The sequence below is a fragment of the Moschus berezovskii genome, chromosome 24, assembly GCF_049115385.1.
Source record: "Moschus berezovskii isolate FMDL1 chromosome 24, NW_MosBer_1.0, whole genome shotgun sequence".
Taxonomy (NCBI): Eukaryota; Metazoa; Chordata; class Mammalia; order Artiodactyla; family Moschidae; genus Moschus; species Moschus berezovskii.
In genome coordinates this window covers 32,538,558-32,564,749 of record NC_142483.1, presented here as the reverse complement: position 1 = coordinate 32,564,749, position 26,192 = coordinate 32,538,558, and the positions used below count along the sequence as shown (strand labels likewise).

Below are 26,192 nucleotides of genomic sequence, written 5' to 3'. Positions count from 1 at the left end.
TACATGTGTGTGTATCCATTCTCCCCCAAGCCCCCCTCCAACCTAACATTGAGCAGAGTCCCATGCACTATTCAATAGGTTTTTATTGGTATCCATTTAAAATATAGCAGGGTGTATATGAGCTTCCCAAAGTCCTTTAACTATCCTTCCCCCGGCAACCATGAGATTGTGATAACTGTACTCTTCAAAAATATTATTACATTCTTTTTTCCAGCCTGCAATTGGACATAATCAAATTCATATATACACACACTTGCCCCTCTCTCTCTCTGGAAAACCCCTAAATTTCCTCATATTCTAACTGTGTTATCCAGTGTTTCTTTGATTCATTAGTTCTTTTCCACATGGTTTGCTCCTGGTAGCTTCCTAGCAAGGTGTTTGTTGTTCAGTTGCTAAGTCATGTCTGACTTTGCGACCCCACAGACTGCTGCATGCCAGGCCTCCTCGTCCTTCACTGTCTCTCAGAGTTTGCTCAAAAGCAAGTTCTCCCCATGTCTAGTAAATCGTTTTAGAAAACACTGCTGGTTCTTCTCTGGCCTATGGACTAGAGCCCCATGCTCCTGCAAGCAGTTGTATTCTTGATCCTTTCACAAAATTAACCTCTTAAGCTTCATTATTAAAAGTCTCTTACAGTCTCTGACAACAAAAGCGAGATTGCAGAATGGGGCGCCCAGCCACCGTCTCTAGCGCACTTGATCACGCACTTCCCTGGAACATACTCAGGGTTGTTGTGTCACTTAAACAAGATTTCTCCAGGTGGCTGCTGGCAAGGGGTCCATCTCCTCTGTGTTCCCTGCTGGACCCGAGAGTCAGGGGTATGCCTGAAAGGACCCCCTACCGTGAATGCTCCCACGTGACCAAAGAGCACAGAAATGAAATCAGGAGGTTTTAACTGAGTACCCCGAGGATGTGAGAGGATCTGTGGACACATATCGTGCTTCCAGGATGTGGCAGTATTGCTGGAGTGGGGGACTGTGGAATTGTGTCTAGAATGGCTGTAAGGCGTAGGTCAGGTGTTGGGGAATGTGAAATGATCAGAGAGCACTTCAAAGTCCAGTGAGATTCATCTTAAAAGTCATCATCATCATCATCATCATCATCATGATATGAGCAATCTGCCCATTTTACAGGTGAGCAAACTGAGGCCCAGAAAGGATCCATGTTTTCTTTTAACTAAAGTGGAATATTTTCTTTACTTGCTGCTCTTGGTTCCCAGCATTTATCAATTACAAGACTCATGCATATGTAATTTACTGTTTTTCACCCACTTCATGTTTTCTACGAATATCTTTCATTTCACTTTTTATCTCTGTTCAGTTCAGCAAACTTATCAGGGGCCTCCTATGTGCTGGGTGTTCTGTTCAGCTGAAATATGCAATTATTCTGCTATTCTTACTTCCCAGAGTTTAATCACCAAAAAAGCGAGGATCAATTATTATAATGTGGTCATATTTTAAGCCCTCCGGTGCCTGTGAAGTCAAGAGGAGAGTCATTTTATTTCCTGTTTCAGAGGTAATAAATATCCTAGGATGTCATCATTATTCTTTTGGTGCCATTTATAAATCACGTTTATAAATCTTTGAGCAAGAAGTACCAACCAACTTAAGTTTATTTTTGATTCATAAACGTCCTAAATCTTCCCACTTTCTGTTTCTTCCACCGTAGATGTCTCCAGAGCTGGTTATTCCCACTCATTTTCATTGGTTCTTCTTTCAAAGCCAATATTTCCAGAAGTCTGCATTAATTTCTCACAGCAGTCATTAGGTAATTGCGTATTTCAAGGGAGATAACTTACAGTGGATACCATCTATTGATGTCAAGTTGTCCATGGTCTCTGGTTGCAAGGGAGGGTCTCAGCACTGGATGACTGTGTTGGCAATCCCAGAAAGCTATATCTGGATTCATTTCTGCATGTAAGCACTCCTAAATGGAATATTCATACCTATTACAGGTGAAATGTGAACTGGTAGGAGCAAGGTGTTTTTTTTTTTTTTCCTTTTGGAACTTCTATTCAAATTAAGAGATATATCTCAGCCCAGCAGAAGAGAGACAAACATTTTCTCCTCTAACTGAAATTTCTGCAACAAATGAGCAGTAATTTGCATTTAAAAATGGAGAATTTTTCCAAAGTTGAGGACAAACACAAGGTTAGCTTTTGTGCTTTCATTGTATGAACTAGATAAGCAATGAAATAGTACCCCTTCCCAAGGACACAGCATCACTCTCCAAAATGATGCTATTAGAATAAAATATGGAGCCCTGTTTCCCTGAGAACACTTGAGCAATAAGAGCTGTGCCGAAAAACCAAAAACAAGGCAAAACAAAGGCTGTTTTGTTCCAATGCAAGCTTCAGTTCTGCAGTTTGTCTTTCTCTGCTCAGTTCTCCCATGAGATTTGAACAATTTTCATAATGAAAAGGCCGATAATCACCCATCATAATACCACTTTGAACTGTTGACGTCCAGTAAAGGTCAAAACTAAGAATCCAAAAATTCGTGTAAGTGGGCCTGGTTTCCTTTTCTTTATACTATAATGCCATGAATGTGGGGCAGCTTGTGTGAAGGGCAAAGAGTTTTAGGAGCAAGTGGGTAGAGCTCCCCTCTTTGAGGCTGGGGAGTACGTGTTCCACTTTGCAGAGCGGATTGTTGAGATTTGAGATCGAGTGTCTTTTCTTTCTTAGTATTATTTATTTATTTGGTTGCTTTGGGTCTTATTTGTGACATGTGGGATTTTCGATCTTTGTTGCAGCTTCTGAACCCTTAGTGGGAGCATGTGGGATCTAGTTCCCTGTCCAGGTATTGAACCCAGGCCCCTGCATTGGGAGTGTGGGATCTTAGCCTCTGGACCACTAGGGAAGTCCCTGAGTAGCTTTTTTAATCACCCATAATAAGCCAATCTTCCTCTTCTAATCTAACCTCTTATGATTTTCCAGCAAAAGGGGAGAGATGCAGGAATCCAGAGCCTTAGGAAGCAAAGTCTCCAGTAGCAACTAGGGGCTTAGGTCAGAGCAGGAACAGCAGGTGATGTCATGGTGTCCTCAGGGTCCACAGGAACTCGTGAGGAAAGGCCCCCAGAAGGAGCAAGGACTCGGGACCTGCCTGGGTCCTTCTTCAGCTCAAGGTTTTGACATTCGGTACTTGCCTCTGTTTGTCTTGATCCCCACACTTCAGCAGGTATTTTACCTTGGCAAAGATGCTATGTTTGGAGTTAGGAAACCAAGTTCAAGCTCCCCAAATGACTGTTTGATATCTGTAGAACCTTAAGGCAAGTCACTTACTCTTTTAAATCTTAGCTTCCTGTGAAAATGGGAATATGGTGGAAATTGGGGGGACTCTGTATGCAGGTCAGGAAGCAACAGTTAGAACCGGTCATGGAACAACAGACTGGTTCCAAATAGGAAAAGGAGTGCGTCAAGGTTGTATATTGTCACCTTGCTTATTTAACTTATATGCAGAGTACATCATGAGGAACGCTGGGCTGGAAGAAGCACAAGCTGGAATCAAGATTGCTGGGAGAAATATCAATAACCTCAGATATGCAGATGACACTACCCTTATGGCAGAAAGTGAAGAGGAACTCAAAAGCCTCTTGATGAAAGTGAAAGAGGAGAGTGAAAAGGTTGGCTTGAAGCTCAACATTCAGAAAACAAAGATCATGGCATCTGGTCCCATCACTTCATGGGAAATAGATGGAAAAACAGTGGAAACAGTGTCAGACTTTGTTTTTTTGGGCTCCAAAATCACTGCAGATGCTGATTGCAGCCATGAAATTAAAAGACGCTTGCTCCTTGGAAGGAAAGTTATGACCAACCTTGATAGTATATTAAAAAGCAGAGACATTACTTTGCCGACCAAGGTCCGTCTAGTCAAGGCAGTGGTTTTTCCCGTGGTCATGTATGGATGTGAGAGTTGGACTGTGAAGAAAGCTGATCGCCGAAGAATCGATGCTTTTGAACTGTGGTGTTGGAGAAGACTCTTGAGAGTCCCTTATACTGCAAGGAGATCCAACCAGTCCATTCTAAAGGAGATCAATCCTGGATGTTCATTGGAGGGACTGATGCTAAAGCTGAAACTCCAATACTTTGGCCACCTCATGAGACGAGTTGACTCACTGGAAAAGACTCTGATGCTGGGAAAGGTTGGGGGCGGGAGGAGAAGGGGACGACGGAGAATGAGATGGCTGGATGGCATCACCGACTCTGTGGACATGAGTTTGAGTGTACTCCGGGAGTTGGTGATGGACAGGGAGGCCTGGCGTGCTGTGATTCATGGGGTCGCGGAGAGTCGGACACGACTGAGCAACTGAACTGAACTGAACTGGGGGGACTCCACTTCCTCAGCCTCAGGGAGTAATACGCTCTGCACCCTTCCCACCTCTCTAGTCTCGTCACATAAGCATCTCTATGCCATGTGTCCTGACCCTGGTGTGCCAGCTCCCTTCCAGCCACAGGCCTTTGCACAGGCTACTGTCTCATCTGGAACACAGTATCCTCCCTTCTTCCCCACGTAAATCCTGGCTGTTCTTCTGATTTGTGCTCAACATCTCTTTCGCAGAGGAGTCCCCTCTTCCCAACACCTGACCCCTGTCCCTGCCAGGTTGTCTTTCCTTCCCTCTGTTATGGGATTATTGGCGTCTGTCTCCTTAACTGGACAGTGATCTTCCTGGGGCAGCTCCTGTATTTGTTTTCGTTCACAAATGTACGCGGTTTTAGTCATTCTGTTTTTGCACGTGAATAAGTGCAAAAAATGTACGATCTGTAAGCCTCATGTATGGTACATAGAAAATACTCAGAAGTGTTTGACATCATTCGGTCAAAAAAGTCACAGATATGATCTCCAGCATAAGTACCTTTGGCCTTTGAATGACATTTCAAATTCCAGCTATGCTTTCCCCTGGTGTGCAACTTTTACAAATGCTTTTTAGGAAATTGAAGGTATTTGAGAAGATACGGCATAATTTATTTAGAAAGGTGATTATGGACAAGCCAACTAATGATTATGACTCACAAAGACAGAAGAATAAATAACCGTTCTCTCAGAATTCAGGAGTAGTTTTGTTTTCACGCTGACACCAGGCCCTTTTCAACTCATTTTTTTAACCACTAAGCCTACATTTAATCGGGCTTCCCTAGTGGCTCAGTGGTAAAGAATCCACCTGCCAAGCAGGAGTGGTGGGATTGATCCCTGGGTCAGGAAGATCCCCTGGAGGAGGAGATGGCAACCCATTCCAGTATTCTTGCCTGGGAAATCTCACAAACCTAGGAGACTGGCAGGGTACAGTCCGTGGGGTCACAAAAGAATCGGACACGAGTTAGCGACTAAACAACAACTACATTTAGCCTTTACAGTATTTCCTTCAAGGATACTATCACAGTCATTTTATCAGTTTTACTAATCAGTCTGTAGATCACTAGATGAAGTAGTTGATGATACAGGAGCCAAAATTAATTTTCGTCTAAGTGATATACATCAAAATTTTGCTTCTTTGGATGGGAAACTGACAAGAAACAAAAAAGAACCAAAAAACTCCAAACCACTGTTGATGTTCCAAACCAGATTTGAGGTCACACAAATCCCTGACAGCCAAGAAATTCTATTTGTAGAAAGAATCCACTCTTGACTTTGATTTTCCTTCTGGAATTCATTGGTTTGTTACCTGACCTTCGTGTTTTTTAGAGATAGCTAGGAGATTTCATAATCTTGTTAAAAGAAGCAAATAAAGTGCAGGGCATTAAGGCCAGTAAGCATTTTTCAAAATTAGCTTTCTTGACCTGACTCTTTAAGATTCAAAGGCTTCAAGAAGTCTGAGGTTACTTATTTCATTAGTGGGTAAGAGTTTTCTTTTTTAACAGAAGATTACTTTTTCCCTAATTGGACTATTTTAAGTGGTGTTCCATTGTCAGGACTTCATAAAATGCCTTGGGACGTGGACATTCACAGGACAGACTTGTCAAAATGTGAGGAGACAACTTAGTAAGATAGAATTTAGGGAAAAAAATAGATTCCTGTCTGCTTTGAGCTTCTCTGCAGTTAAGTAGGAAAGGGTAGGTAAGTGAATAGCATTGAACATGGTACCATCACGACTATGAGTTCCTGAGAAAGGACAGGTGGCCGAACCCACCTGGTTCCCCTGGCGGAGCTCGCCCATCCCCACCTAGGCATGTCCAGTGAACTTTCTTTGACGACGATCTTTGTTCTTTCCATTTGAGAGTCATGTTCCTCATCTTAGGCCTCCCCCTCTCTTTCTGATGACTCTGTTTCACCCTTCCCCCGCTTCCTGGGGTCAGTATACATGCGTGCTAAGTCACTTCAGTTGTGTCCAACTCTTTGCAATCCCAGGGACTGCAGGCTGCCAGGCTCCAGGGATTCTCCAGGCAAGAATACTGGAGTGGGTTGCCATGGCCTCCTCCAGGGGATCTTCCCCATCCACAGATCGAATGCATGACTCATGTCTGCTGCATTGGCAGGTGGGTTCTTTACCACCAGCGCCACCTGGGAAGCCCTGGGGTCAGTATAATCAGCTGTTGGCACTTCTCTTTGCTTTAAGGCTGAGGTTGGGTCATAGCACTCCAGCTGTGCTGTCCAGTGGTGAGAGCGGGCGCTTGAAGTTGGGCAGACTGGGTTGAAATCCCATCTCTACTGCTCATGAGCTGCATGACTTTGAGAAAGCTGCTGGCACTCCTGTAAAAGCAGAGATAATACCCCTTTCCCTCACCATTGACCTTCGTCCTGTGACCTGGACACAGTTGTCCATGTACAGCATGTAGTGCCTGGCACAGAGCAGACACCCAGAGCTGCGAGTTCAGAGTGTTGTATCTTCGAGAGGGATACCAGGAGCTAGAAGAGGCCTTCTTTCCACATCAATGAGTGGGACATAAAACCTTGTTTATGAGTTGCTCTTACGTAATTTTGCAGTAAAATTTTTACTGAAATTTGGCAGGTGGAATTTTTAGGAACCACATGTGGGCCACTACTGCAGGCCAAAGCGGTAACTATGAGCCAGACTGCCTTCTAAGCCCTTTTCAATAGATTTACACAACTCCACTTAGAGACGAAGCACAGGGTTGGGGAGGTAGCTTGTCCAGGTTTGTAGGGTTGTAAATGAAGACTTAGTTGGTAAAGAATCCACCTGCAATGCAGGAGACCCCGGTTCAATTCCTGGGTCGGGAATATATGCTGGAGAAGGGATAGGCTACCCACTCCAGTATTCTTGGGCTTCCCTGGTGGCTCAGCTGGTAAAGAATCCACCTTCAATGTGGAAGACCTGGGTTCAATTCCTGGGTTAGGAAGATCCTCTAGAGAAGGGAAGGGCTACCCACTCCAGTATTCTGGCCTGGAGAATTCCATGGACTGTATAGTCCATGGGGTCACAAAGAGTCTGACACAAGTGAGCAACTTTTTCACTTTCACTTTCAAACAACGGCCAGCATTGGGTACTGTGCTAAGATCAGTCGTCACAGAAGCATAAGAAGTAAGAGCTGAAATATCCCCCATCTCCAACTGAGAATGCAGAGGCACAGGAGTAGCGTGACTCACCCTAAGTCACACAGCCGGTTACCTGGCTGAGCAGGAACTCAAGACACCCATGCGTCTCATCCCAGAGCCCCAACAGTGCCCATCCTCACCCAGTGTTACTGGGCCTTGGTTACCATGTTATCAGTGCCTGGCACCCAGTGGTTCCCCAGTAGTTCTACAATCAAGTGAGGACAATAAAGATTTAGTAGCTATTGAATCCTCCCTCTGTTCAGGGCCATAATTACCTTCCCTGCACAGCCTAATTAGTTCTGACACCACCCAATGAGTTAGGTCCTGCTGTAAACCCATTTTAATGATAGAGAAACTGAGGTCCCCAGAGGTTAACCTGCTCAAGATGCTTCAGCCTCTCCCTGACACAGCCAACACTGAAGCCCAGGCTGTGGGTACTAGGGCTGAAGTTTTTAGCTTGGACTGTAGACCCTCATCATACATAGCACTCCTGCCTGTTCTTGCCTGTCTTCATGTTAGAAACCCCTCCTCACTGGAAACTTAAGTGACTGCAGTGACATAGAACACCATTAAACATTGTTGTAAACTGTGTGACCATGGTCCTGTGGATGGAAGAGTCTTCCTACATATCCCTTCCTCTGATGATTAGAGACTTGAAGGCAGAAATTTTATTCTAACCAGCCAGCCCTCAGTTTTTGAGGAAAACAGCTAACAAATTTAAGTTTGTACAAGTGACTTATGAGCCCAGTATGAAGTTCATACCAAGCAGATGAAAATGACATAATAAAATGGCTTCCATAAATCTTTGAGTGATGCCTGCAAAAACCTGGCCACACTTTCTTTCTTCTATGTGTGGCTGTATTTGCTGTTATCACAGGAGATCGTGCCAGGCGATCATGATCAGGCTTCCCAGGTGGCGCTAGTGGTAAAGAACCCACGTGCCAATGCAGGAGACATAAGAGACACAGGTTCAGTCCCTGGCTTAGGAAGATCCCCTGGAGAAGGGCTTGGCAACCGACTCTAGTATTCTTGCCTGGAGAATCCCATGGACAGAGGAGCCTGGCGGGCTGCAGTCCATGGAGTTGCAAAGAGTCAGACATGACTGAAGTGACTCAGCACGCACATATGCACAGGAGACACCAGTGTGGATGGTTAAATGAAGTAAAATTGATGTGTAGGAAGAAGTATGAACACTTCTTGAACTAAGCATGCATCTCCCGATTCAAGGCGAAAGCCACCAGCATCTTTAATGGAAGGTGTTCAGATGCACAGACCCTCTCTGTGCCTCTTGATTTCATGCCCATCACATGGTGATGATAGTAGGACTTGCCTCATGATTGTGTGAGTTGGTGTGTACATAGTGCTTAGACCAAGTCTTCTTCTGGCACACAGTCAGAAGCTCCAGTATTTGCCCTCTCATCTTCTGGTCACTCGTTAGGTACGGAGGTGAGCGATGCCGCACACAGAGCTGATAGGGGCTTTCCCAGACTCTCCAACCTGTAAGTACTCAGGGAAGACCCCTGTCGACAGCCCTCCTGGCACAGGGTGAGGGAGCCGAGCACCCAGCGGTCCCCTCCGTGTGTCCAAGACTCAAGTGCACGTGTCCGTAGGCCAGGCCATCATGTGCTTCCACTGCAGCCAACTCCTGACCCGGGCAGCAGAGCCCACCTGTGGCCAACCCTTCTGGCTTTCACTGTGAGTTAGAGAAGGGCCCTCCTTCCTCTGGGTGGACATGATGTGTTGCCCACCCACCCTCTCAACTCACCTGGCCCAGGAACAGCGCTCACAGCTGAGTCCACACCACTACTGGCCAGGGAGGGGAGAGAATTGTCTGAGGAACAGAAAGAAGCAATTTTGCATTTCTTGTGAGGCTGCTGCATGCCAGCCACTGTGCCAACCTCTGGGCATCCTATAGTGAGCAGACCACACACTGTTTTGCCCTTGTGGAACTGGGGGCCCCACGAGAAAATACAGGCACTCAACAGAAAATCAAATAACTACATAATGACACATCTCCCAAAAGCTGTGAAAGGTGACATCCCATTTGACTCAGTGACATCTCTTTGTGGGAATGTCCTCCAGCATCAGTAATTTGCATGTAGAAACGGTGAGGCAGCTGGTTGGACCAGAAGGATTGGCCAGGGCTTTGCAGATAAGTAAGAAGGAATAAGAGAAGGACAAGGATGGCTGAAGACATTTGCAAGGACATCCTCCAGGAGTGAACAGTGATGAACCTTGACATATAAAGGACCATATTTAAGTGACTTATAACCTGAAATCAATCCCTTTTCCAGAGAAACTGGATATGTACCTGGCAAAGACACTCAAGTTTCAGAGAAGAACTTACAGGACCTAGAAAGTAGACAGATTCAGCTGTAGAAACACCTTGTTTCCAAGTACTTAAAACAGGGCTTTCCTGTTAATGTATTGAGCTGCTGCTGTAAATTACTACCTTTCAGATGAGGTTAAAGTTGCATTGCTCATTTTAAGATGCAGACTGGTTCAGATACACTGTAATTTAACCTGTAACCTGGAACTTAGAGTGGGATTGAGGGGTGATGATATCAAAACTTCCAAAAGAAGATAAGGAAGATTTTGCTAATGAAGGTAGGATACTGACCTGAGAAGAAAGCATCTTGTAATATTTTACTACTAATCATTTTCGATAGAGTACATATATGATTTTTAATAGAGTCCATGTATGATTTTCAGCCTCTTTCTTTCAGACATGTCATCTTTTTATCAGTCAAGGGCTGGTAGCCAGGTCTTTTTTACATTTAGGGGGTAAAGGAAAGGATTTCAAAACATGATAGGCTTGACAGAAGACTCCTCTAATAGGAAAATTACCCAGGCTATACATTCATCCATGTAGGGAGATCAGAATATGATAAGGAGAGGAGCTTCCAGTTGAAGAAAGACTTATGGAAATAACGTCAGGACAGGTAATTTAGAAGTTACCATGGACAAACCTCACTGAGGTCCTTACTGCAGACTGAATGCCCCTGCGCAGATTTCAGTTCTTACTGCATCAGAGCAGAGGTCTCTATGAGTGGAGTGTTCTTATCCATGTACATCTCTGAAGTGAGTACTTTCTTCTCACACGTCTCTAAAATCAGTGCTTTTCACAGAAACAGTAATCTGGACACCATTTGTTCATTAAGACTCATCTTCCCTCTTAGCTGCTTAATACCTCCATTTTAGATAAGTTGGCCTTCCCATTATCGAGCCCCAGAGCAGACTATAAATTTGTAATAAATTAAGACAGACAGGAGTTTCCTGAATGAGAAAAAAAATTTTTTTAAATCCAACCTAAATCAGGGCATGAAACCTTTTACTTTTCCTTGTGTATTTTATTATCGTCTGTTGCTTCCACTGGGATCTAAGTTTTAATTAGTTTGAAAACAGAGGTGTGATATTTTGCAGAATGCAATCACTGCCCCTGTATTTAATTAAATGAACCCTATAAAAGTTGGGTTTTAGCCTGGGGCATAATTTATAATAGGCCGAATTTGAAACTGCATAAGCACTTTATACTGGGGCCATTTGCACATGTAATAGAAATCAAGGCGATATGCTATCTGCCGATCCTCAGAAACCAAATGTCTTCCCATAAATAGAAACTTATTTTCTAATTTAGAAGGGGTATGCCATGTCTTCTCTGAATATAGCTTAAAATATCCTAAACTGCTTACAGTTTTGTTGTAGGGAACTTTGACAGCTTTCTGGTTCTTTTTTATTGTGTTGTTTATAATTTTGTTGATTTATCTTTGGTTGTGCTGGGTCTTCGTTGCTGCACAGGCTTTTCTCTTGTTGCAGGGCAAGGGCTTCAGTAGAACACAGGCCCAGTAGTTGCGGTACATGGGCTTAGCTGCTCTACAGCACGTAGGATCTTCCCGGACCAGGGGTCAAACCTGTGTCTTCTTCACTGGCAGGCACTGAGCCACCAGGCAAGCCCCAGCTCCTCTTTGGAAAGGTGATTTCTGAAAGTGTATGACAGCAGTTTTCACCAATGGAATGTCTAGGTAGCCAGTGCAAACCAAGATTCTGTAACTCACTAGCTTAGTGTTCTGGTGTAGACCCACCGCCTCAGCCAGATCAAGCCCCTCACTAGATGCCAGGGGGACATGCTACCCACAGTGCATTTCTTCTGACCGTTTCATCAGTGGCTGTCCCATGCCATCTTTCCCCAAGAAATTCTTCCAAGTGGTGTCCCTGCAGCCAAGAAGGGGAGCAAGTCTCGCTAAATAACCTCAGTAAATGCTTGATGAACGCATGGAAGATGGACAGGGAGATTATCAGTGAGAGTTACCCCCAAATGGAAGAGCACCTCAGCTTTGCTTTAGTTCTCAGGTACGTACTCATGGGCACCTCAAAGAGCCACAGTAACGCTACCCAGGCTTCAGTGCAACCAGGAAGGAATCGTTGCATGCTTGCAGCATCTCATCCCTGGAGATCTCCTGCTCGGGAACCTCTATAAGTTCCCTCAGTGTCCTGTCAGATTTGCAGCAGCGCTGTTTTGCCCTGAGACAAACCGACTGGATTTTCACCCTAATTGCACCTCCGTCCCAGGGGACCATCCTCAGCCTTAGGTGAATAACTTAAGCATTTAATGTATAATAAAGTTTGCCATCAGCATTTCTCTTTCGAAAACATTCCATTTACTTGGTTTTAGAGCCGCATAAACTGTTTTAAAAAGCAATCTGCTCAATTGGGCGAGTTAATGATATTTAATTTGACTGGGCCAAACGTCACGGGATGAGCATCGCGCCTGTAATTGCAGCCATCACTGTCGCCGTTTGGCGTAATGTACATGTAATGCTAATCCCGGGAATAAAGGTTGTCGTTCTCAGTCAGCTGACAGCATGCACCGGAGTTATCACCTCGCCGAGTCTCTCACTGATGTGATTCCAAGATGACAGGGTAATAAGTGTTATGTGCACAAGGTAATTCAAAACAAATTTGGCTGCAAAAATAGATTGTCTAGGAGAATAAAGTCCCGCCTCGTCTCATCCTCTTTTAGAAGAACGTACCAATGCTTGCAATAGCTTGTCAGGAAGTTTGTGTGGCAGGGAACAAGTCCTGTAGAATTTATCTGTTGCACCCCCACAGACAGAGAATTCCAACCTGCAGACTGAAAACATCAATGTGTATGTTGGCAGCTCAGGAACATTTGGGCTAGGGAACTTCACTGAAAAATAAAGAAGCCCCTTGGTATTCTAGTGTGTCTCTTAAGGCTACCTAAGCAGGCTGCATTTTGCTTCTCTGATTTGCAGACTCCTGGGAAAATGTGGCTCTTCTGGGGTAGGATCCCTATTAGCCCTGGTATCTTAGTAAATTCTTATTATGTGCACGCTAGGCTGTAAAGTAGATTATCTCATTAAACTTTATAATAACCCTAAGAGGCATGACACTGTAAGTACATTTATTTTGCACATGAAGAAACAAGAGACTCAGAATAAATGGTCCAAAACAACAGTCTCTAACCCTGGTCCGACCCCATAGTTTGGGACCCGGGACACTCTGGCCCTGAGCTGTAAGACAGGAGCAAGTCCCCTGGCTCGTGGAGGGGGCATATTTGAACTGTGCTTGATTAACATCCACCTGAGGGCTGCTGAAGCTGTTCCATCAGGTTCAGTGCTCTTTCTGTGGAACCCAGTCGTGAGCAGGGGTGACAGTCTGGTGGGTGATGAGAGGACATTTCACAGTCACCCTCAGGTTCCTGGCTTCCCAGAGGGTTTGCCACTATTCTTTCTCTGCATCTTAGACCACAGAGATGTTGTGGGTGTTATTGCATCAATGCCTTTTAATAATATCCTAAGTTGGAGAGATTCAGGAAAGCCTTCTTGTGTTTGTAACTGTGTGCCCGGACACAGGGCAGCTCCTTGTCCCCGAGAATCTTCTTAGCATAGCCTGATGCAGGAGAGTCCTTCCTTTCATTTTCTAGGTACCATTTAAGCATCTGCTCAGTAATTCTTTGTTGTTGTTTAGTCGCTAAGTCATATCCAACTCTTTGCAACCCCACAGACTGTAGCCCGCCAGGCTTCTCTGTCCATGAGATTTCCCAGGCAAGAATACTGGAGTAGGTTGCCGTTTCCTTTTCCAGGGGATCATCCACACTGAAGGATCAAACCTACATCTCCTGCTTTGGCAGGCAGATTCTTTACCACTGAGCCACCAGGGAAGTCCTCAGTAGTTCTAGCATTGGTTCCTAACACCTATGCAAGTAAAGCAGTAGATGCCATCACTTTCCTATAAAAATAAGCTTACTAAGATATAGTCCTTATCAGAAAAGCATTTTCACTCACTGTCTTATACAGATCAGAGAAATGTCAACGGGAACAAATAAGACGTCCCTGTGTAACTTTACAAAACATCTGTGCGATAGCTGCACCGATCGGTGTGTTCTGGGCTGCAGGGAGTTAAGATCCAAGTTACAATGGCCTAAAACATAAAGATTGTGTTCTCAAATGTGACAGGAACTTTGGGATTAAGAGGTTCTAAGCTTAGTCCGTTGATTTGCTCAGTGACAATCGTCAGGAGATGCCAGTTCTCCATTTTTCTGGTCTGTATCCCTCAGTATTTAACTGGCCTCAGAGACCCAGCTCCATCACTAAGCAAAAGGAACCAGACCTCCACACAGGCTAGAGCCAATTAAACCCACACCTCAGGACTCCCCCAGGGGGAATGCTGTCTGATCCAGTGGAAAGGAAACACAATCCAACCTCTTGCTGCAGACAGGAAGCAGGAGGAACAAGGAGAGACACTTTTTATGAGGCAGCTAACCTTTCTGCTGAGGTATTTGCAAGACCTTATAACGTGGGTAAAAAGTAAAGACTCCCAGGATGGATTTTTTTGAGACACAATTTGAAGACTCCTTGGAAGAAAATCTCATGTTCATTCCCTTTTTGCAAAAGTTCTTGTATTATAGAGAAAGAGTTTTGACATAACTTGCAGAGCCCATTCAAAAGCTGTACTGTCTTGAGTTTACTGTGAGTAAAACTACCTTTAGTATCAGCCGTCGCCAGCATAGAGAGCTGGCAATGGCCAAACCAGTATCTCCAAGGGTGCTGTGATGTGGCATTAATAAGATCCAGGGACAAATTTTGCTGTGACATCATAAATTCCTTTATCGTCTGACTCTAGCTGTCAGGCATTAATGGAAGATATGGCTCAGGTAGTTCAGCCTCAGCACTCCGCCTTGACTTTCATCCCTCCAACCTCATCCTTGCGCCCTCAGAATTCTCAGCTCTGAGCAGAGAAGGGGTCACAGTGCTCAAGCGGTTTGGAAAGCTAGAAAGAATGCCTTCGTTCTGTCCTCAGTGGAAGGAGAGTGAAGACAATTGTGGTGTTAAATCCTGGCTTCCCAGTCTTTCAGGATGAGGGACTGTAAGACTTTGATGGTTCAGCCATTGACTTATTTACTGGTGCACTCGAGGCATTTCGCAGCTCCGAGTTCCTGCTCTGCCTAACTCCCTTATGATGATAGTAAATTACTTAAGTGGATTGACTCCAAATCATTAATAATCTCCACTGGCGTGATTCATTTGAGCTTCATTACAAGGAAAGAATCTGACATCTATTCCTCAGCCTAACAGTTGTTTACACGGCATTTCAGCCTCAGAGTTCTCGTCCCCGTAGGGCCGGAGTGAAAGGGCTGGGAGCAAAACAGAAAAACCGCTGAACCATCAGGATGCATGCGCTGCGTGGGTACAGAGAAACTGAGGTGCTCTGCCTCAGAGGATGGACCTGACTGTGTGCTTTGAAGTAAATGCTGCTGAGGGCGGAAATGCAGAAGCCAGGCAGGACAAGCAAGGTTCAGAGTTGGTTTGGGCATTTATAAACAAATGACATGAATTTGTCAGTGCTGCTGTCCAGAAAAGATCTGAGACTCTGGGGAAACTCCTGCTAACATGCATTCTGTAGAATATGATTCTCATATCATCATTTTATATCTGATTTTTAAAAGTAGACCAACTTCTTGGGGGAATAATACCAAAATATTCCAGAGTCTGATAACTGCCATGCAAGTGCAATCCTTAGACCTCACCAACGTATCAGGACACAGCGTCCCATTCCGCGGCTGTGGGGGATGGGACAGGGAAGGTAAATGAAATAGCTTCCGTGTTGCTGGGAATGACTTCATTTTCTAGATGTAAGGTTTTGGCGTCTCTTTCTCCTCGTGTAAGCTCTTCTGAAGAGAACCATGTTGGGTTAGTTTGGATTCTGCCATTGGAAAGAATCCTGCTTGCAGCATCCCGAGTTGTGACCCGTCAGTAACTAGCACGGTCATCTCATGTGCTTTATTTGTGGCTGTAAGGGGAGGGGGGTGAACATGCTTTGATTCTGCTGCCTTCCCAAGACTGTGATGAGAATAGTGTTAGAGACATCTTCATTTCAGTCACGCAGTAGATAGTGGGCGCTCAGGAAAGGCAGCCATAACAAAGGACTGTACACAGTCGGGAATAGCAGAGCAGCAAAGCTAGATGCTTTCCCAAACATCAGCCAAAGTGTCAGGTCATCTGAGCTCCTCCTTGATCCCTGCCATATCCACCTATGGCCTGATTATCACTGACTTAATATTCTCAATTGACTTTTTAAGGAAAAGCAAAGGCATTCATTTAAGAAAGAAATGTCACATCCCTTCCATGAAAGGAAAACTAATCTCACCTGACACGCACTGGGAAAATACACACCATTCAAAGAGAAAAATTAATTAATGTCCAGTTATTAATAATTGCTCGTATGGCACGATAAAGGCTGGAGCCTGAGGCTGCTCCTTTTTCTCACAGGCAAGACTAGGAGCGGGGTGAAACTGTGTAAAGACAGTCCAGTGGGAAACCAAGCCTTCCCCACCATGAGGTTTATTGTTTCATGTCTGATCCACACACCTCCACACTCACTCACTTGCCACCAGGCATTCCTGGGGAACCTGACACTAAGCAGTGAAGTTCTTGGACACCCCTGAGTTTTCCTTTTAGCTGCTTATACACGAAAACCATCTTCCCAGCTTCTGCTTAATTCAGTTCAGTTCAGTTGCTCAGTCGTGTCCGACTCTTTGCAACCCCATGGACTGCAGCACACCAGTCTTCCCTGTTCATCACTAACTCCCTGAGCTTGCTCAAATTCATTTCCTTCGAGGCAGTGATGCCATCCAGCCATCTCATCCTCTGTCATCCCCTTCTCCTCCTGTCTTCAGTCTTTCCCAGCATCAGGGTCTTTTCCATTGAGTCAGTTCTTCACATCAGGTGACCAAAATATTGGAGCTTCAACTTCAGCATCAGTCCTTCCAATGAATATTCAGAACTGATTCCCTTTAGGTTTGACTGGTTGGATCCCCTTGCAGTCCACGGGACTGTCAAGAGTCTTGTCTAGCACCACAGTTCAAAAGCATCAATTCTTCAGTGTTCAGCTTTCCTTGTTGTCCAGCTAACGCATCCATACATGACTATTGGAGAAGAAAAAAAAAAAAGATAGTGCTGTTAAATTCAAACAGAATTTTTAATCTTTTAACAAAATATGCTTAATTATAATCCTCTAAACACTCTTATATTTTTCATCAGGTCAATGGCAAAGACTTATCCAGAGCAACTCATGACCAGGCTGTGGAAGCCTTCAAGACAGCCAAGGAACCCATCGTGGTCCAGGTGTTGAGGAGAACACCGCGGACCAAAATGTTCACTCCTCCGTCAGAGTCACAGACGGTGGACACAGGAACACAGACAGACATCACCTTTGAGCACATCATGGCTCTTACCAAGATGTCCTCGCCCACCCCGCCTGTGCTGGATCCCTATCTCTTGCCAGAGGAGTAAGTAATGTGATAACACATCCTTTTCTAACTTTTATTTTTATGTGTTTGGCTATGCTCCGTCTTCATTGCCACACGCAGGCTTTCTTTAGTTACGGCGAGCAGAGATTACTCTCTGGATGTGGTCCATGGGCTTCTCAGTGCAGTGGCTTCTCTCGTTGCAGAGCACAGGCTCTAGAGTGTGTGGGATCTGTAGTTGTGGCACAGGGGCTTAGTTGCCCCACGGCATGTGGGATCCTCCCGGACCAGGGATCGAACGGGTGTCCCCACCATCACAAAGGGGATTATCAACCAGTGGGCCACCAGGGAAGCCTGTGATCATGCATCTTGAGTGTGTCAGGGGTGGTACAGAAGTACAGGGAAGTCAGTTTCTTCCTTTCTGTGTAAGGAGAAAATGGAACACGTCTTAACCGTTTTCCTCCAAGTTGCCCATGTTTCCCTTTATTGTTTATAAAGGCGATAAATTGAATCCTGCTCAAAACCGCCCCGACATATTAATTACTTTATTATAACCCTGGAGCGGAGTTATTCAAATTATAGCTGAAGAACAAAATTACTTACAAATGTCATAAAAGTTGTTTCAGAATAAAATTTAATCACCGCAAATGGCAGTGGAAAGGTTTGGTAGTTATCACTACAGGGAATGCTGATGGTTCTTTTAAGGAGACAGCAGAGTAAGTTGTGAGTGTAAAGGGAGCCCTGGAGGTGGTGCCTTCTGCTTTCTTGGGTCTCATTTCAAACCTGGATCCATGGAATAAATCCACACGTGCCTCGTATAAGTACTGCACTTACCGATTAAATAACAGCTGTGATCCAACGCATCACACTAATTACTTTACACAACTCTACTCTTACTGCGCTTACTGCCAGAGACATCGGGTCGGTCAGAGCCTTGGACGTGGCCAGATCTGATGCTCAGACTAATCTCCCGCTGTGTAACGTGTAGTTTGTTTGCCTGGGCCTTACTTTTCCTCTGGTAAAATGGGATCATAATAGTACCCATCTCATAGAATTGTTGAAAGATTAAATGGAGTCATGTGTGGAAAATTCTCAGCATGGCATACGGTAAGCACTGGATGAGTGAAAGCTGTGATCATTGTTGGTTTAATCAGTGATGTAAAATACGTAAGGGAAAAAATGAAGAGCAGGAAATTTGCTAAGGTGTCCATTTTAAGGTGGCTTGTCATATGTGATTTGGTCTGTCTGTGCGCAGGGTGTCCACTTTCCCCTCCTAGCCTCTCTGGCTGATACTGCAGTCCCTCCTGCCCACTTTGCCCCTGGTCCAGTTGTTGCCTCGATGCCTTATTTCAAAGGGCATGTCCACTTCTTCTAGGGGCAGCCTCTGAGTGGTACCTGTCAGGTTTCTATTAGCAACTCAGTAGTTGCAACAAGCATGCATTTCCTGTGTTCTGTCACATTCCAGACGGAGGCTGGCCTTTCATCCCATGGTTCTGATGGTCAGCTGTCGTCAGAACCCAGGGCTGATTCCCCAGGTGTGGCAAAGGGAACTGGGCTGCAGCAGACAGCGCGTGGAGGAGGAGGAGGGGGTACCTGTCTGACCCGGGGCACAGGGCGGTGTGCCAGCTCCCTGCTGTCACCTACTTCTCACGCCTGTCCCTTCCGTGCCACAGGGAACCGCAGACTCAGCGGTTTCACGCCCCACAAGCTGGCAGCCAGTCTGAAAGGCAAGCCGGTCACACCTCACCAACGATGCTCCAGAGCATCCCAGTTACCAGGGAACAACCAGACCATTCTCTGACTGCAACCAGTCAGATCAGTTATTTGACGTTTTAGACTCCCAACTGCCTTTCACATTGATGAGGCTGTAAGACTACTCTGACTCTCAATGTGGAACATCACCGTCACAGGCTTTTTAGAAGCCAAACCCTTAATTTCCTCTTAAAGTCTCGTTAACCTGACAGGACTTGCCCCACCTCCCCAGGGGCTATTTGAGAAATGTCAGGAGAGTGCAGAGATCAGTCTGGCCCCAGTCCTGGCAAGGTCAGAGGACAGCAGGATTGTGCATCAGGGGCTGAACAGGGGGCGGGGTGGAGGGTGGGGCGGTGGTGCGTTAGTTACCCAGAGGCTCGAGAGCCTAGGTCTTCCAGCCACATCCTCAGGGCTCACAGCCCTGGAAGTGCAGGCAGCATATTTGCCTGATGGGTTCAGACAATTGAAAGCCAGCCTTCACTTGAGTGACTGCTCGTGTCTGCTCTGTTGTTTCAAAACTTTAACTCCCCTGGGGAAGAAGACCAGAGCCCCCAGATTGCTACGCTGACCTTTGAGAACCTGAAGGTTTGGCCCCCAGCTAGCAATCAAGCTGAAGCTCTTCATCCGCGTCTGACACCTTTCAGAGCTGCTGCCTAGGTTCCGAGAGGTTCTGTTAGTGGTTTTGCCAAAGAGGCGGTGGGTTCTGTGAATTCTGTTAACCTAGAGAAACACACGCCTCCATTCTCCTAGCCGTGTGTGTTTAGGGAGCATGCATATATACATATATGCCTTGTATGCGTGCAAGCACATATATTCCAGACATGTACCTGCGCGTGGGTTGTGATGTCAAACATTTTTCTTATTGTGAGACCATCAAAAGGTGAAAAAAAAAACTGTCTTAGATGACAGCGTCGCAGTTTCGGTCACAGCCCTTTGAACCTATGTCAGAGGCCAGCACATGTCTTTAAATGTTGCCTGAAGTTGGGCTTTTTTCCTCCTCAGAGATAAAATCTAAGAATGAAGCCACAAGCAGTAACTATAACTCTGTCTCCGGACTAGAGACTGAGTTAGAAATTAGTTATATTGACTCAAATGACTAGTGGGCCAGCGGGATGGCCACTGGATGGAACAAAGCCAGTCTTGCTCTTAACCTGTATCTTCAAAAAAAAATTTTTTTTTAAGTGAAGTATAGTTGATTTGCAATGTGTTAATTTCTGCTGTACAGCAAAATAATTCAGTTATATGTTGGTTTCCCATTATGGTTTATCACAGACTACTGAGCATAGTCCCTGTGCTATACAGCGGACCTTGCTTTGTTTCCGTCCTGTATCTACTAGCTTACATCTGCTAACCCCAACCTCCCACTCCATCCCTTCTCCTCAGCCTGCATCTTAACTCCTTCTTCCAGAAGAAATGGACATAAATGAAGACAATGGAAATTTTACAAGGGAGGTCCTGACTGTGCCGAAAAACACAACCAAAGAGACTCGAACTAAGACCCTAGACTGAGAACTGCCCCTGTGACCCTTCTGGAGTTCCTGAGGGGAAAACAGACTCAGAGCTGCAAGCAGGGCCTTAACGTCCTTTCATCCTTTTTCAGGCATCCCTCAGCCCATGAATACTATGATCCGAACGACTACATCGCAGGCATCCATCAGGAGATGGACAGGGAGGAGCTGGAGCTCGAGGTAAGAAGAACGTCTGTATCTCATGTAAACAGCCGTTATTAAGGCAGGAAGTTCTCTATCAGCAAATATTATCGATGCTCATGTAAAGTACACTTTTCATGGATTTTAGAAGAAGCACGTTTGGTGAGTCTAGAGCTATCTGGAACACTGCTTTGCAGGAAGAGCTATTTAATAATCTTTACAGGACAACAGTGCTTTTTGATGATCATTCAGAGAATGCAGAGGTCGTTAAAAAGCTATCAAATACCTTGGAATTCGATTTATGGAGGACGGTGTGTAACCAGAACTGGGGTCAGCTGCTTGCTGCTCAAAAGCCATTAAAGAGGCCAGGTTAGTGGCAGCTTATGTCATGGGTAGCCTGGTCATCCAGTAGTTAACTTCTCGCACCTGGCATCTGTAAGGCAGTATCTATAAGGCAGAATCATAGGATATGGCTCCGAATATCATCTGTAGCCCCTGAGAAGGAACTAAGGGTCCTTGTGTGCTTGTATGTTAAGTCACTTCAGTCGTGTCTAACTCTTTGCTACCCTATGGACCATAGACCGCCAGACCCCTCTGTCCATGGGATTCTCCTGGCCAGAATACTGGAGTGGGTTGCCATGCCCTCCTCCAGGGGATCTTTCTGACCCAGGGGTCGTACCCACGTCTCTTACATCTCCTGCATTGGCAAGTGGGTTCTTTCCCAGGTCTTTGATTATGCTCAGTGACCAAAGTATTATTTGGTCTCCTTTGACTATTTCTGTTGTTTCTGCATGTTCTCACTTCTCTGGGTAAACTGATTGTTTGGCTTAAGTTTTTCCACAGACAGAAGGCAGGCAGAGGACACGGGGGACAAGGACCCTTCGAGTCCTGCTCCATTTCAGGTGTAGACTGTGCAGTTCCCTGGTATTAAGTTACACTCAGCTTTACAGCGGCGGATTCTTAACGTCCGTCGTAGTTTCTAATGCCTTTGAGCATCTGACCGAAAGCTGTGGTCTCTCCCTGGGAAAATGCTCCTGTCTCTAAGAGTGTGCAGGTGGAATCTGCAGGGTTGCTGAGTTCCCACCCTATCTGCTTTGTATTATCTGGCTGTGTCCAGATACCACCAGAACCGCTGTTTGCTTTCTCTTTCCCTGTAACTCAACCCAGCTTATTTAAACAAGAAAATTTTAAAGTAAATGCTTTATCACTTGCTGAGGCAGAAAATTCAGCATCATTTGCCATGACTGGAAGGTGCCGTATAGTAAACACAGTGGACACGAGGCAGTGTTTTTAAATCCTAATGCTTGTAACTGGTGCCGCCGAGGGCTGGACACCCAGCACCCATTCTCTCCACTACCTCCTGCTTTCTTTCTCTTTGTCTGAAATAGGCTGATATCAAAGAAGTGTTGAGACTAAGCCAAATTGAGTCTTTCTTCCTAAATGAAATAACTTTCTTTGCGTGAACTGAGAACATCTTGCTTTGGACTGGAGCGGGCCACTCTGAAACACCTCCCTTGAGCCTCGTTATTCCAAGGGTGGTGCAAAATCTGGGGCGGCAGCGCCAAGGGATTGTGAGACATGCAGAATCTGGGCCCTCAGACCTACAGAATCAGAGTCTGCATTTTACCAAGACCCCCAGGTGCTTCCGTGCACGTGGTAAAGTCCCAGGGGCCCTGACCTGAAGGCCACAGGCCCAGATAAGCCCAGATAAGCCCCACTTCCACCTGCCCTTGTCACAGGTCACGGGATTGAGGCTTTGTGAGCTTCCTTCCCTGCGGTGTGAAGCTGTGCCTCCCGGCATCTTAATAGTACCCACACCATCCGTGCAGTGAGGCCTCATGGACTAGAGATGACTAAGTCCCCATTCAGGACTCAGCTCAGACTTCTTCCCATTCTTACACAGGCAGCACAGAGACTCTGCATACACGCTGACGTTCATTTCTGCTCACCTGCTTTTACTGAGCATCTTACATTAAATATCCCGTTTGGTGCTAGAAACACAAAATCAGGAAGTCGTCACCCTGCCAGCCCTTAAGGAGCTCATAGTACCTACTTTGGTTCATAGCGGTTAGCTCAGACACGAGCTTTTCATCTAGAGAGCAAGACAGTGGCCATTCTCCATCTGTAGCTCCTTTCCACAGCAGGCAGGAAGACCACTTTTACACTTGGACTTTTGTTGACAGCCGCTTAGATGTTTACAGGTTATTTCCGTTTACTAAGTGCTGTCTCCTAAAGCAAACCTGGTGGTTTTGGATGAGCGGCCCATCCTCAGATCAGAGGTCAAGACTCAGGGAGATTCTTCTGAACCTCCCTGGGGCGGCTCACCAGGAGAGAATAGCGTCTGTACCTCCAGGAAGGCTCTGTTTTTGGAGGTGTGCCTTTGGGAGGCAGCCCGGTCAGTTCAAGAAGGTTAATGACCACCAGCACAGCCAAGAGCTGGGCTTCCGAAAGCAGACCTGGTTTTCGGGGGATGGTGTGCACTGCCATCCCCACCTCCTTGCAGGGTTTCTCAGCAGAGACAGGCTGTTGACGGTTCTAAGTCCCACAGCCTCTTGTATTCCGCCCCTCCCCGCCACCAACCCAGGCTTGCTGTGAATAGGGGGCCAGTCTCAACTGCTCATCATCTCAGCTGGATTAGATTAACATCTGCAGCTTCTGAAAGATAACTATTTCCGTGGATATTATATAGGAGGAAAATACATGAGTGTTTGGGGATGGTATGGAAGCAAATGCACAGAGAAAAACAGATGTTCTGTCTTTTAAAGTATACAAAATGATCATATTTAGGTAAGCGTAAAATCCCTGTTATTTTGAAACTGCTTAGTGTTAAAAGAATTACACCCAAGTATGCCCAAGGGTTGAGCCGCCAAATAATTACCCATAAATTTTCAGGTACTGAACACCTGCTCTGGTTCTTCCTGTAGGCAATTAAAAAAGAAAATAGACGTCTGAAGAAGGCTTGTTTCCCTCAGTCTATTGTTTCCATTTGTCAGTGGCATCCTAGCCGGGCTCTGAGGCCACCGTCACCTATGCTGTGTCCTGATATCATTTTGAGACCAGAAAAGAAGAGCCACACTTTCAACAAGGGGACTAAAATGAGCTCCAAACCAGGTCTCAGAGCGAAACATCAGTAGATCACGAGGGAAGTGAGGCCATCCTTGAAAGAAATACAGGCTTTCCCCGGCAACCTAGGTGATTTTCTGTAGCCTTGCAGGCACAGCATCAGGGTCCCTCCAGGGAGGCTTCTCACTACCCTCCCAGGTTCATAGGCACTTGCTCATTCTTCTCCTGCATCCAGAACCTTCCCCCAGCTCTGCCCTTCTCCCCCCGGGTCCTGGCTTCACTCACTGTGGCTCATCTCCAGAGATGCTTCCTTCCCACTCTCAGGCAGCCCTTGCCCAGCAGGACCATTCCCTACTTGCTCCTCCTGCCCAGACAGTGCCTACGGATGGGAGCCACCCAGCCAACATGTGCTAAATGAAGGAATAAAGGCCTTGTTACCCAGTCTCAAATTTAGCGTCCTTAGAGGAAAGTGCAGTCCTTTTAGAGGCATCACTATATCTCACACATATCTCTCCATGCTTTCTCTATGCATGGCACGGATTTCTAGAAATATGCACAGAACTTCTGGATCGATAAGGTCTTAAGAGTTATACTTGGGTAACCAGTCTTCCTTGAAGTGATAAGCCACCAGTATCCATCTCTGGGCCTTCCTCTCTGATTAAAGTGGCTGTCATTGAAACCAAAAGCTTGGATCAGCCAAGGTGGAGTGGCCCTCTTACTTTTCTTAATTGAGCTAGTGTGTCAATTTCGTCTAAAATGTCAGGCGTAGCTGTTCATTTTTATCCAGCGGTCCATCTAGACCAGTGAGCAACAGGACAGCAGTGGTGGGGGAGCCGTAATCCAGGTAATGGTAATGCATTATTCATACTAGTTTGATTAATGGTCGTCTTTGCGATCTTATCTCCATCCTCAGAGATGGTACGTATTGATGACACCTATGCTTTCCGTGATGTGCTTGGTCATCTAAGCCTTTCCCTCGAGCTTGGGTGAGAATGAAATGTTGAGAATTTACAAGCCACCTAGTAAGTCTGAAGCACTGCAGTTTCCACAGAGCCCCAAAACACTGTCTCTGGGGATAAGATTAGCGGAGAAGTTTCAGAGAGGTGAAATGACTTTCCCAGGGCAGCCTGGCTTGCAACTGGCAGAGCCAAGTTTATTTTTTATTTGGATCTTTAGTCTGCCTTGGACTTTCAAGCTAAGTCTTCCAATTTTGTTGAGCATCTGCCATGTACAGTACATAATAGACACTGTTCTTTCTGTACAATTCATTATTCAGCTATTACTGCATTACTGTAATCTTCTTCACGAGCAGCCAAAGGAAATCCAAAATCTATACAAATCCCAAGACAGGTTCAGCTCTTACACTGTTGTATTTCCAGAGCTTCTGAAGACAAGAGCTCTTATGCTTAACCATTAGCAACTAGGCGCTTCTCTGTGGTGTGGAACCATTTCCTGGAAATGAAATTTCCACAGCGAAGTCATACCATGTGCTTTTTTTTTTAATGCCAAGAGATTAAACATGTTAAATTCTGGGTGGTTAAGAATATAAATCATCATTCCGTTCTTTGCACTCTTTATTAACTTGTATTTTTGGCTGTGCTCGTCTTTGTTGCTGCGCGGGTTTTCTGTAGCTGTGGCAAGCGGGACTACTCTGGTTGTGGTGCTGAAGACCTCATCGTGGCGGCTTCTCTTGTTGCAGAGCACAGGCTCTGGGGCACGCGGGCTCACCAGTTGCGGCTCCCAGGCTCTAGAGCACTGGCTCAGTGGTGGTACTGCACAGGTTTAGCTGCTCTGCAGCACGTGGGATCTTCCCTGATCAGGGAATTGCAACCAGGTCTCCTGCATTGGCAGGCAGACTGATTACCACTGAGCCACTAGAGAAGTCCTCTTTGCACTTTTCTGAACTTCTGTAAATATTAAATTTTTTAAAATGTTATATTATAGTTGAATAAATGTTGTGTTACTTTCAGATGCATAGCAAAGTAATTCAGCTATACATATACAAGAGTCTATCCTTTTTCAAATTTTTGAGGTTACTACAGAATACTGAGCCAAGTTCCCTGTGCTACACCAGGTCCCTTTTGGTTATCTGTTTTCAATATGGAAGTGTATACATGTCAGACCCAGACTGCCAATCTCTCCCTCCCCCAGATCCCTCCCAACTGGTAGCCGTTAAGTTTGTTCTCTGTGAGGCTGTTTCTGTTTTGGAAATATGCTCATTTGTTTTGACTAGATAGCACGCACAAGTGATATCACAGGTTATTTGTCCTCTGTCTGAGGTCCTTCACTTATGGTCATGTCCAGGTCCATCCATGTTGCTGGGAAAGGCGTTATTTCCTTCTTTTTTATGGCTGAGTCCTATTCCATTGTATATATGTACCGTTGTATATATGTATCTTCTTTATCCACCCATCCATCCCTCTGACAATAGACATTTTGGTTCCTTGCATGTCTTGGCTATTGTAAATAGTGCTGCAG

General features: G+C 45.5%; 1 protein-coding gene across 2 annotated transcripts in view; it reads left to right on the top strand.

Annotated features, from left to right (window-relative positions):
* Window positions 1-26,192, top strand: part of PDZRN3 (PDZ domain containing ring finger 3) — a 271,755-nt gene that overhangs the window by 232,709 nt on the left and 12,854 nt on the right. For both annotated transcript variants that reach the window (XM_055414335.2, XM_088831793.1), the window contains 2 exons: window positions 17,045-17,292; window positions 20,603-20,690. In XM_055414335.2, the coding sequence (XP_055270310.2) occupies window positions 17,045-17,292; window positions 20,603-20,690 (336 nt within the window). The remainder of the gene's footprint in view (window positions 1-17,044; window positions 17,293-20,602; window positions 20,691-26,192) is intronic.